Here is a 12,160-nt window from a genome sequence, read left to right as displayed (position 1 = left end):
ACGAAAAAGTAGCCCCCATTGATCCCGGCAGCCCACTCTTCTTGTCCGGCGACGGCTTTGAACCGGCCGGCGTTCTTTTCCCTCACGCCGTCTTTCACTTTCCTTCGAAGGAGAAGAAGGAGGCTTGCGACTTTATTGACAAGGTTTATATCTGTCTTCTTTGATTAAAAACTTTTTGTTTCATCTCATTCATTCATCTTTATGCTAGGTTGCCGACAAACACCGTCGCTTGTGTGAAGAGAGGCAGCGGCTGGGCCTCAAAAGGCAAACGCTCGAGGCTCGCATCGCTCGGGTGGAGAGGAAGATACGGGCTTTGGAAAGTGATCCCTTTCAATGGGAATGGCGGAACTTCGATTCTGTTGCTGAGATCCCGAAGATGCTTCAGATGTATCTCCGTGCTAGAGGAGTTCCGGGTCCTGTGAATGCTCCGGTCCATACCGTTCCATCTGATAGCGAGGAAGAAGACGAGGAGGAGGCCAGCACCTGTCGGAAACGCGTTCGGGATCATCCCGAAGTGGATACCAAGAACAAGGCGTCCACTTCGAAGACTAAACCGGCGATGAAGGAGCCTGTTCCTGAGCCTCTTCCATAAATGTTCTCTAACTTCTTCACTTATTTTGAACTCGTATTGGGCTTCGGCCCCTTTTTACTTATGGAAACATTTGCAATTTTCCTTACTTTTCAAATATTCTCGGAGATGCGTCTTTTAATGCAGGATCTGTTCGAGGGCATAAATCTCTCCGCGAATCACTCCATTCCTAGGATAGAATCCGCAGCTTGCTAGGGATATGACGTTCCTATAAATTATAGTCTCAATTTCCCTTTACTCCTCACCATTCTTTTCATTTTAGTAGGTATGGAGTTCAATCTTCGCTGTTCAGAATCTATGCCCGACTTCTCCAGAATTGGAATGATAAACGAAGATGTTCCAACTGAGCCAAGCAGGCAGCCTTCTCCACTTCGCGGCTTCTTAAGATCTCAGATCCGAGCCCCATGTGCTTTGATCAGGGATCTCCCAATCAGAGACCAAGGAACAGTGACGGCGTTCATAGAGGCACTCACTCTTCAACACCGGAAGCTTATGTTGGAAAAGAGGAGACTCCGGAAGAGGAATAACCGGATGCAACGCAGGCTTACTACGGTGTCAAGAGATCTTCACATCCTTGAATCTCACCCCAGAGAGTGGATTGAGCTTGGAATCTCTGACTTTGCTCGAATTCCGGACTGCATGATGCCAATCCTCGAGCTTGCTGGTCAAGGAGTTGAAGTGTTCTGCTCGTCAACAAGATTTTCATAGCCCGAAGTGTACGATGAGGGACATTCCGTTTTTTGAATAAACGCTCTATTTCCAATCTCTTGTATGTTCGCATAGCCGAACCTTTATTTGCTTCACTTGTTCGCACAGTCGAACCATTTCCTTTAATAAAGAAATAAAACAAAATTTTTATTAATAGCTGAACTCGTTTCCGAGCTGCCTACGTACCCATTTCGGGATCAAGCCACACCGTAGTTCATGTACATAAACAATGCATGTAGCTTTAAACATAAAACTTCTTTAGGTTGATCACATTCCAAGGTCGCTTGACTGGATTGTCTTCTAAGTCTTTCAACCTATAAACACCGTTCCGAACCACTTCGGTAATAATGTAAGGTCCTTCCCAATTAATACCGAGTTTACCGGCACCTTCTTCTTTTTTGTTGTCGAAGACGCATCTTAATACATAATTTCCCACGAAGAATGGCCTACTTTTAACCTTAGAATTGTAATACCGGGCTGCTGCCTGCTGGTAATTCTGGATCCGAATCAAAGCTTGATCACGCCTTTCATTTATGGTATCTAGTGAATCATTAAGCATTGCTGAATTTTCTTCCTCATTTAACGGTGCTTCTGTTCGGCGAAGTCCGGGCACATTGAGTTCAGCTGGTACTACCGCCTCCATGCCGTAAACCAAAGAGAATGGAGTTTCTCCTGTAGGTCGCCTAGGGGTTGTGCGATAGGCCCACAGGACGGGTTGGAGTTCTTCATACCATCCTCCCTTTAGATGATTTAAGCGTTTCTTGAGATTGCTCAATATCGTCTTGTTCGCGGCTTCAGCTTGACCGTTTCCTTGCGGATATCGTGGAGTAGAATAACTAACTTTGATTCCCCAGTCCGCACAAAAGGCATCAAACTCGTGTGAAATGAATTGTGGTCCATTATCAGTGACTATTTCGTACGGGACTCCATGTCGACATATAATGTTTTTCCAAATAAAGGTCTTCACCGCCGAATCCTTGATACCAACATACGCTTCAGCTTCAATCCATTTCGAAAAGTAGTCCGTAAGGACTAAAAGGTATTGTACACCTCGAGTTGACTTGTGCAATGGTCCAATGATGTCCATTGACCACCTCATAAACGGGTATGGGGCGGAAATGGAGGAGAATAATTCCGACGGTTGATGGATCAATGGTGCATGGAGTTGGCAGCGCTTGCATCTTTGGGCGAACTTAACACAATCTGTGATCATAGTGGGCCAATAATATCCCATTCTTTTAACTTTAAAAGCCATAGCCCTTCCTGATGAATGACTCCCACATAATCCTTCGTGCACTTCACTCATAACGATTTCGACTTCGGGTCCAAAAATGCATAATAGGTAAGGGTCACTGACACCTCGTCTATACAATGTGTCTTTTGACAGACAAAATTTCGCGCTAACGATTCTCATTTTTCTGGCCTGCCATTTATTCTTTGGGAGCTCGCCTGTCATAATGTAGTGCTTTATTGGCTCCCTCCAGTCAGCCCCCCAGTCTTTAGCCGGAATTTGGTCGACCTTGTGAAATACTCGTGGCTCCGGTTCGGGATGTTTGTTTGGTTCAAGAACATTCTCCTCGATTAACGGCTCGGTTTCTAATATCGTTTCTGGAATCACATCTTCTGCTAAGAGAACGGGTTCCTTGTCAGATGTGTTGGACCCCCTTGACTTTCTTCGTTTGTTGGGTGGAGGTTCGATCTCTGGTTCGCCACGGTCACGTGCCGCTGCTCGAGACCTTGTAACGACGAGGGTTTCCTTGTTGTCCTGAATGCTTCGCTCCAAAATGCATTCCACTGGAATAACTCTTTTCAACTCAGGATCTGATGTTGACGCTAATGCGGCAAGTGCGTCCGCAGTTGTATTCTCCCCCCGAGGTATGCGGATTAATTCGAATTTCGAGAAATTTTTAGATAGATTCTTCACCACTTCGAGGTACGCTTCCATTCTTAAATCCTTGGCTTCATAGTCTCCATTAAACTGGTTAACTACTAATTGCGAATCGCAATAAGCCACTATTTCCTTAGCACCAACTCCTTGTGCCAATCGAAGTCCGGCAATCATGGCTTCGTATTCTGCCTCGTTGTTGGAGGCATTGAATAACAATCGGAATGACTGTTCTAGAATTTCTGATGTTGGAGACTCCAACTTGATTCCCACTCCGGATCCTTGTTTTGTTGAAGACCCATCTACGTGTAATTTCCAAGTTTGGTTCTTCGGTTGTTCTACCGTTCCAGGTATTGGTAGTTCAGTCAGGAAGTCTGCTAAGACCTGAGCCTTCATACTGATCCGGCTTTTGAACTCTATGTCGTACTCGCTTAATTACACCGCCTATTTTGCCAAACGTCCGGACTGACTTGGACTATGAAGTATTGTTCGGAGTGGCTGGTTGGTTAATACTTCAATCGGATGGGATTGAAAATACGGGCGCAGCTTCCGAGCCGAGGTCACCACCGCGAGTGCGAGTTTTTCCATCATTGTATATCTAGTTTCTGGATCCGTCATTGACTTACTTACATAGTAAATCGGCTTCTGTTCCCCGCGGTCTTCCCGAACCAAGACTCCACTAATCGCATGGTTTGAAACTGATATATATAAATAAAGCTTTTCATCCACTTCTGGCTTAGACAATATGGGTGGTGTGGTTAAATATGCCTTAAGCTGCCCAAAAGCTTCTTCACACTTCTCATCCCAAAGGAATCCTTTGTTTCCTCTTAGGATTTGGTAGAAAGGTAACGACTTATCCGTTGATCTTGAGATAAAACGATTCAAAGCCGCGATCCGCCCAGTCAACCGTTGTACTTCCTTGAAGTTTCTTGGAGATGGCATATTTAGAAAAGCGTTAATTTGATTTGGATTGGCTTCAATCCCTCTTTCTGTCACGATATAGCCAAGAAATTCTCCGGATGGGACTCCAAATGTGCACTTCGCCGGGTTCAGCTTCATTTGATATTTATTGAGAATATGAAAACATTCCTCCAAATGCTTAACGTGATCTTCTTTTTTTAACGATTTAACCAACATATCATCTATGTAGACTTCCATAGTCTTCCCGAGGTGATTGTGGAACATTTTGTTAACCAACCGTTGGTAAGTTGCTCCTGCATTTTTCAAACCAAAAGGCATTACCTTGTAACAATAGATACCTCTATCTGTGATAAATGATGTCTTTTCTTGATCTTCGGGGTTCATCATTATTTGATTATAACCCGAGAAGGCGTCCATGAATGTTAACAGCTCGTTCCCAGCGGTGGACTCTACAAGTCGATCTATATGTGGGAGCGGGAAACTATCTTTGGGACATGCTTTATTTAGGTCTGTGAAATCGATGCAAACTCTATCTTTCCCATTCTTCTTTTTGACAACGACAGTGTTTGCTACCCATTCCGGGTATTGCACTTCTCTTATGGACCCTATCTTCAAAAGTTTATCTACTTCGTCATTTACTATTTTGGCTCGCTCCACTCCGAGCTTTCTTCTTTTCTGTTTCACCGGCTTGAAGCTCGGATCCACGTTTAGCTCGTGACAAATTATATTTGGATCTATACCAAGCATGTCCGCCGCTGACCACGCAAACGATGTTTTGTTTCTCCTCAAAAGTTCGACCAAAGCTTTTTTTACTTGGTCAGTCAAAGTTGCTCCAATTCGGACTTTCCGATCTGGTTTGTCTTCTTCCAATACCACTTCGACTACTACATCCTCTTTTCCCTGCCCACTAGGAAATTTTTGCCTTAGTCCTTCTTTTGCGGGCTTTGTTAATTGCTATTGGATCTTCAAACGGTGGCTAGCTAGGTAACACGTCCGTGAAGCTTCTTGATCTCCCCGAATTGTTTCCACCCCATTTGATGTTGGAAATTTGATACATTGATGGTATGTAGAGGGGACTGCTTTCATTCGATAAATCCAGGGAGTCCCGAGGATGATGTTGTAAGCTGCGGGCTTATCGAAGACAACGAAGTCCACGATCTTCGATACCTTTTTGGCAAGGACCGGTAGCTTGATTGTTCCGAGAGACATGGCTGACTCGCTTGTGAACGTAACTAATGGAGATGGAGGTCCTATTATGTCTACTCGGCTGATTCCCATTCTTTCTAAAGTACTTAAAAAGATCAAGTCGACCGAACTGCCTGTATCGATAAGGATCCTTGATACTTCGAAGTTAGCAACATCAAGGGTAATGACTAGAGCATCATCATGCGGTCTTTCGAGATGCCGCGTTTCTTCTTCGTTAAATGATATTGAAGCACCTTGAAAATCAACTTCTTCACTCAAGCTTGCTTTGAGTAAGACATTTCGTCTATGTTTTTTGATGGAACTTATCGAATCTCGACAGAATTTGGAGCCTCCTAGAATCACATTGATCTTACCCTTCGAACTCCTTGGTTCTTCCTCGTTGGATAACCTTGGTCTTTTGGACTCTTGATCTTTGGAGTTTTCCTTTGCTTCGTGGTATTCCTTCACAAAATCTTTTATATCGAATTTGGAAAGATCTCCACTGGCCCAAAGCTCCGCAAGGTGCCTTTTAAGGACACTACAATCCTTGGTTAAATGTCCGGTTACTTTATGAATATCGCAATATAAACTTTCATCGCGGACCCAAGTGTTTGACCTTCCTTTTCCTTGGAATTGCTTTCCGACAGTACTGTTGAAAGGTTGCGACCCAAATTTTCTTGGTCCTTTGCTCTCCCTAGGATCGAACTTCTTGGTAGGGACGGTGATTGCCGGCTTTTCCTGCTTATTTCTTTTGGCAAAATTTTCTTTCTCGTCCTCTACTTCCATCCAATTGTTTGCACGGAAGAGTGCATCTTGAATTGTGTCTGGCTTATGAAGTATTAAGTCTTCTTTAAACCTTGAATCATGTCGCAATCCTTTTCGTAGGGCAGATAAAGCTGATTGCTGTGAGATTCTTGGGAGCTTTGACAGCACTCCTTTGAACTTGGTGACGAAAACTCGAAGTGACTCATTTGATCCTTGCGATAAGTTCCAAAGATCGGCATCCGAAACGCTTTTTTCCATAAGGATGGAATATTGCTTTAAGAATACGGCTGATAGTTCGTCGAAATTGCTGATCGAACCCGGCTCTAATTGGGTGAACCACATTAGAGCTTGGCCACATAGATTTTCCGAAAAAAGCTTGCAGTAACCTGCGTCCTCATCAGCTTCATCCAATTCGACTCTTCCAGCAGCGATCAAAAAAGCTGCGAGTTAGCTTTTTGGATCCTCCAATCCGCTGTAAGGGTCCAACTTGAGTTTCCGGGAATCTTTGATCCTCAAACACCAATTCGCGAGATGAAAGGTGTTCGCCTAGCTTCTTCAATGACTCGATTGATGTCTGGCTCCGAACTTGTAGCTTGATGAAATTTTGATTTCATTTCTTTTAACTCCTGGCTAACCTTCCTCATGGTCTCGAACTGGTCGAGGTTCTCCTGCTCGTATTGAGCTGCAAGTTGTTCTTCATCTCCGAGCTGTGTCTCTTCTTCCAACGTCTGAACTACATTATTAGTAGCACCGGGAGTTGTTTGTCCGCTGGTTTCATTTCGTGCGGCGGAACTTGGCGAGTTGAATATCCCTCTTCGGATTCCCACAAGGTTTCCTGCACTTAAAGAGCGAACACGAGTTTGTATAGTACTGACGTTTTGACTAAGAGATACCTGGGATGTTTGCAACGTATCGACGGCCTTTTCCACATCCGAGAACTTTTGTGATATGTCCGACATGGTTTGCTGCATAGCTTTGAGGGTTTCGGCCAATGATGTCTCAACGGTGTCTCCTCCGGACATTGTTGCTTATCTCGAAAGTGTAATAAAGAAAAATCTGACCACTCATGAATCCTATTTCCCCACAGACGGCGCCAAAATGTGGATGTCGGATTCACACACTCAAGTATTTTTATTAGTAGGAAAGATTATTCTTGAGGGACAAAAAATAAGAACGTAAAAAGGCTTATGAATACAAAAATTGCTATCGTATTCCTTGCTCTAAAAAAGATCCCTTTACATGGCCATTGGCCTCCATATTTATACATAGAAAAACGACATTAAAATGAGTAATTAAGTACAATTATTTCTTCTTAAATGTGTCCGTTTTGATTCCTTGACTTTAATGCTCAACGTTTGAATTTGAGTTGACTCTGATCTTCATGGGCCTCGCCTTTTTGGCCCAAGTGTCCTTGAACCGACTTACCCGTGTCTTCTACACCGAACTCATGTCACAGCGCAGTCACTTCGGATTCTCGAAGTGATGACAACCACTTCAACCGTTCCTTCGGCTCATGGGTCCAATGGGCTTTATCCTTTATGGGCCATTATCTTGACTACGTGGCAATCTTTGGTTGGTCTCGGACTTCTGGTGCGGGATCCGACACCAACAATTAGCCCCCCAAGTTCTTCGAAGTGACATTCCAATTCGGAGGACTTTAAATGCTTGAATGACCAAAGATTGCGCTCGAGAATCTTCTGATTTTTTCCCGCCAAGATCCCATCAGACCTTTAATTTCGGCGCTACCCATATTTAGTCGCGTGACATCTGTCGCCATTATGACCGTATATCGATTATTTACTATTAAAGCGGGAAAAACCTTCCCACTTCTTCCACGATTCCCAAGACGGTTTCATCATTATCACCTAGCTTGCGTGAGGTAACCTTCTTTTTCATTCTTACTTTTACTCTTGATCTTTGTGGTTAAAACTCCTTCTACTTCTCTCTCCAAATTTTCTTTTTCCCGAAACTTGAATTTTTCATTCTTCCCAATGACTTCCGATTCCGATAGACCCGAGTCTCCGTCTTTCGATGAGAGGCGTTCTAGCAATGATGAGTGCACCCGCCCTAATGATATTGCCGGTCCGCACTATAGATCCACCTGCACCCTTCAATCCCTTGAGCGATTGAAGGGGCTCTGCCGAATCCCACCGGGAATTATGGCAGAGGCGCAGATAGCTGATCCTACGGAGTCCCAGAAAGCCACCGCGACGGCTACTTCTGTGAACACGAGATCTATTTTAAAGGTTGCGGGCTGACCTTTCCCCTTCCCGAAGCCCTGGTTCGATACCTAGCAGCTCTTGAAATTGCTCTTCCTCAATTAACCCCTAATCTTCTTCGTACTATCCTCGGAATTATAACAATCGCGGCGGAGGCCGGATATGTTATCGGAGTTACTGAACTAAATGAGCTTCTAAGCGTAAGAAGTTCATCGAAGAAGACGGGGTACTTCTCAGCGTATCCGAACGCTAATAGAAACATCATCTCGCACCTTCCAAACAAGGATGAAAATTGGCACCATCCTTGGTTTCTGATTAAGAAAACTCCCGCTTCGATTGGAAATCTTGCTTATTTACTCCCATCAAAGTGGTCTGCGAAGCCTGGTAGAGATTAGGTCGCATATACCTTTTCCGGTTGTTTTATTATCTTTATTGACTAAAACTGTTGTTTCATTTCGCAGCTTTCATCGCTTCCACCCTCCCGTCCAAAGGGTTCATCGAATTCTTCAAGATAATCCTCGAAGGGGAAACCCTTTGGAATTCTTTCACTCTTGAACGGTTCCTAGAAGCTAACCACAGGCTCAGGATGAGTCCACCGGGTCAACTTTACCAACTTTCGCCTCCTCCCTCAACTCAGGGGATGTCATCTCGGGCCCTTGCGGCCAAGCGTAAGGTGCTTTCCAAGCCGATAGCTGAGGCTTGCGAGGAGAAGAAAAAGTTTCTCGCGACTTCTATAGATAAGAAAGACTACAGTAGGACCCTGCTGGTTGATGATGGCAGCACCGAAGGAGCCAGATCCGTTGCTTCTTTCAGATTAACTCCTCGTCGTGATCATCGTGACTCACGTTCTCCTCGGAGGGACCGATCTCCTCGCCGTGATTCACCTCGTCCTCCCCGAGATGATTTTAGCAACGAACCACTTAAGAACTTGGTTCGCAGGAAGAGAGACAAGTCCTCTCGTAGTGATTCTTCCCCGCGAAGGGAGAAGTCAAGGGCCCGGACTGACCGTTCACCTCGATCATCCCCTCCTATTGAACCAATGGGTCCTCCACGACCGGTTGAAATGTCTTCCTCTTCCCAGCCTGATAGTGAAAAGACTGACCGGAGAAGACTTGGTCAAAGCTTCATAGATAAAAGATACGATCATGCCTTCCTAAGTTTTAGGGAAATGATCTCCACATGCATTCCCATTTATCCATGTTTCCTAGTTTGTAGGATTTGTGAACGATCCTTTGCTTTCTTTGTGTATTTAAAGACTTCCAAGTCATGAGAATATATTAGACATGAAAATTGACAAAAACAGAGTTTATCTCTTTGGTTCCTTTGTGTGTTCTTGTGTTAACAAACACACATCTCTTTGGCTTTGAGGGGACCGTTTTTGTATCTCGCCGGCTAAAAAATATATTGTTTGCTTATGACCCTATGTTAGGGCCGGCTTGCGGTGGTTCTTTGGTGGTGGGAGCGGACCAAGAAACTTTTGATTGAGTGAGAAGTAAGAGGAGACAAAATGGTGTGGGTTTGATGTCTCAAAATGTTATCGAAAAGTGATGAGAACAAATTAGACATTTTAAAATCTCTCAGTAAAAGATGGCTTCAGGTCATTTTCGGAGATTTCAATTACGATATTAAGGTTTATAGATTTAAGAATCTTATTTTTGCTAAGAAGTGAAAGATACATGAAACTTAGAGCACCCACAATGGTGCATGTGGGTGGGTGTATGTTAACAATATATTTATTATAATTTTTTTAAGGGAGAGAGATCAGAGAGATTTGGTTAGTGGAGAAAGAGAGAGGAGAGAGAAAGAGATAGATGAAACATAAAACATTAAAATAATACTCACACCCAAGTGTTATCTCACACCCATGTGTTACACTATTCTATTATTTTCCTTTTTAATAATACTCACACTCCACCAAAACATACACCACTGTGTATAGTCTTAGAAGTAGAAGGAATAATTTTGGTTCAAAGGAGAAGGTACTAGAGAGAGGGTATTTATGGTGGCTCGGGGAGGAAGTGTGATAGATATTTGTCTAAAAATTAATGAAGTTAATAGTTTAACATTAAATTACTGACATAAACGTAATTTACTTTTATGTATTTTGAGACTGCTAGTTATTTTTTGAATAATTCTACGGGTGAACCTCTTTCATTCACCGCTTCTTAATTAACCAATTAGAATTTACCATGTCATCTAATTAAACAAATTAAAACAATTAATATCATCTAAATAAAGAAATAAATAAATTCATTAAAGAAAAATTCTTGGATTCACCCAAAATTATATATCGGTTTGGGTTTATAAATTTAAATTAGGGTTTAGATTTTACAATTAAACAAAATTATATGTTGGTTTGGGTTTATAAAAAAGTTATTAGGGTTTAGATTTACAATTGAACAGAATTATATATTGGTTTGGGTTTACAAATGTGGATTAGAGTTTAGATTTTACAATTAAACGAAATTAATTATATGTCGGTTTGAGTTTATAAAAGAGTGATTAGGGTTTAGCTTTTACAATGAAACAAAATTCTATGTCGATTTGGGTTTATAGATGAGGTTTGGGGTTTAAATTCTACAATTAAATAAAATTACATGTCTTATTTTTTTCATGAATATTTGAGAGAATTTTGAGAAAATCTATTTTTTTTTTTTTATGTTTGAGAAAAGGTAGCCTTAAATAATTTAATGAATTATCTGAAATGATGGTAGAAAGATGAAAGGAAACATCATTAATTTATGTAAAACCAAAGACAAATTTTTTTTGTTGGCTTTGTATAACAAGAAACATATTTGAATTTAATTTTATTCATATTGAATTCGGAGTAACATATATAATGAAGAATTAATTAGTTAGGAGGCTTAGAACTGAGTTCACAGCAACAAACACCACCATAACTATATGTTCGACATTCCCCTCCTTTGGGATATCCCATAGACAAGCATTTTCTCCAGCATGGTGGTGTGGTTATACATCCGTCTTGCTTACAGTCATAATATTTCCCTATTTGGTTCATAAAAAACATATTAATATTACTTGAAGTACAAAATAATCAAATTAATGTTTTAACATGTTTATGAAATGAGTTTTTTTTTTTTTTTTTTGTGTGTTTAGTGATTTTGACTCAACTAGTTTTAAAAAATCTCAATTTGTTTCACAGAATTTCAAGTTAAAAAGTCCAAAAGTTTAAGATATAATATATCATTCAACTAATAAATAAGTCACCTGGTGAGCCCATGGAAGAAAGGATGAGAGCAAACATCATCAATGAATGTAATAAAACATATGAAAAGATCTTTGTTGTCATTAGTTATGTCCCGATGATGCAACAACTCTGTGTAAATATCATACAATAAAAATCATAAATTATATATAAAAAAAGATTCAAAATCAATGTAAAAGTTCATGTATAGGACATATGTAGTAAATATATTCAAGCATTTCTCAATATTTTGTTTCTTCACTATTTGATATATATAGTTGTATTTTCTTATAAGAAATTTCCAACATTCTCTATAACTTGATTTTGTATATTTATAAATCGATTTACCTTTTTCTTCTTCTTCTTCTAATATTATGTCATTTACTGAGATCTTATTGTTCTGGTCTTGGGTGTTAGTTTGTTTATATACACAAACACATATAATAAACCTTCCATATTATACTTATGAACATATAATTATGGTCAACAAATTTGGTCAATGAGTCTTATTATTTAATATGTTTCCATTTGATATTACATTTACATGTTAAATTTGTTAATTAGTCATGCTCTTCGGATCATGCTATTGTGAGCTGTAGTGAAACTCATGGCAAATCCGATGAGAATGGAAAAAAATCAGCTTTATAAGCTATATAAAAATCACAATCCTCACCTAAAAAAAC

The 12,160-nt window shown here is 41.1% G+C and overlaps 2 protein-coding genes across 2 annotated transcripts; one reads left to right on the top strand and one right to left on the bottom strand.

Annotated features, from left to right (window-relative positions):
* Positions 1–220: 220 nt before the first annotated feature.
* Positions 221–592, top strand: LOC110224765 (the record flags this gene model as incomplete). The annotated part of the gene is made up of 1 exon (XM_021011758.1): positions 221–592. A coding segment is annotated over one exon (372 nt), but the record flags the coding sequence as incomplete, so codon positions are not given.
* A 10,458-nt stretch (positions 593–11,050) lies between these two features.
* On the bottom strand, positions 11,051–11,582 carry LOC9327959 (defensin-like protein 90). Its single transcript, XM_002891851.2, has 2 exons — positions 11,501–11,582; positions 11,051–11,278 (listed from the first exon to the last, which is right to left on the bottom strand). Exons 1-2 carry the CDS (start codon positions 11,580–11,582, stop codon positions 11,124–11,126), a joined length of 237 nt encoding a protein of 78 aa, XP_002891897.2. The 3' UTR covers positions 11,051–11,123.
* Positions 11,583–12,160: the final 578 nt, after the last annotated feature.

Source organism: Arabidopsis lyrata (assembly GCF_000004255.2).
Source record: "Arabidopsis lyrata subsp. lyrata unplaced genomic scaffold ARALYscaffold_1, whole genome shotgun sequence".
Classification (NCBI taxonomy): Eukaryota; Viridiplantae; Streptophyta; class Magnoliopsida; order Brassicales; family Brassicaceae; genus Arabidopsis; species Arabidopsis lyrata.
The sequence above is the reverse complement of the archived record's forward strand: the minus strand, read 5'-3'. Positions and strand labels throughout refer to the sequence as shown.

Excerpts from the sequence above, each read along its gene's own strand:
- LOC9327959 (XM_002891851.2), bottom strand. The coding sequence starts at position 11,582 with ATGACAACAAAGATCTTTTCATATGTTTTATTACATTCATTGATGATG. Across the intron at positions 11,279-11,500 it reads TTCTTCCATGGGCTCACCAG|GGAAATATTATGACTGTAAG; the intron begins GTGACTTATTTA and ends TGAACCAAATAG.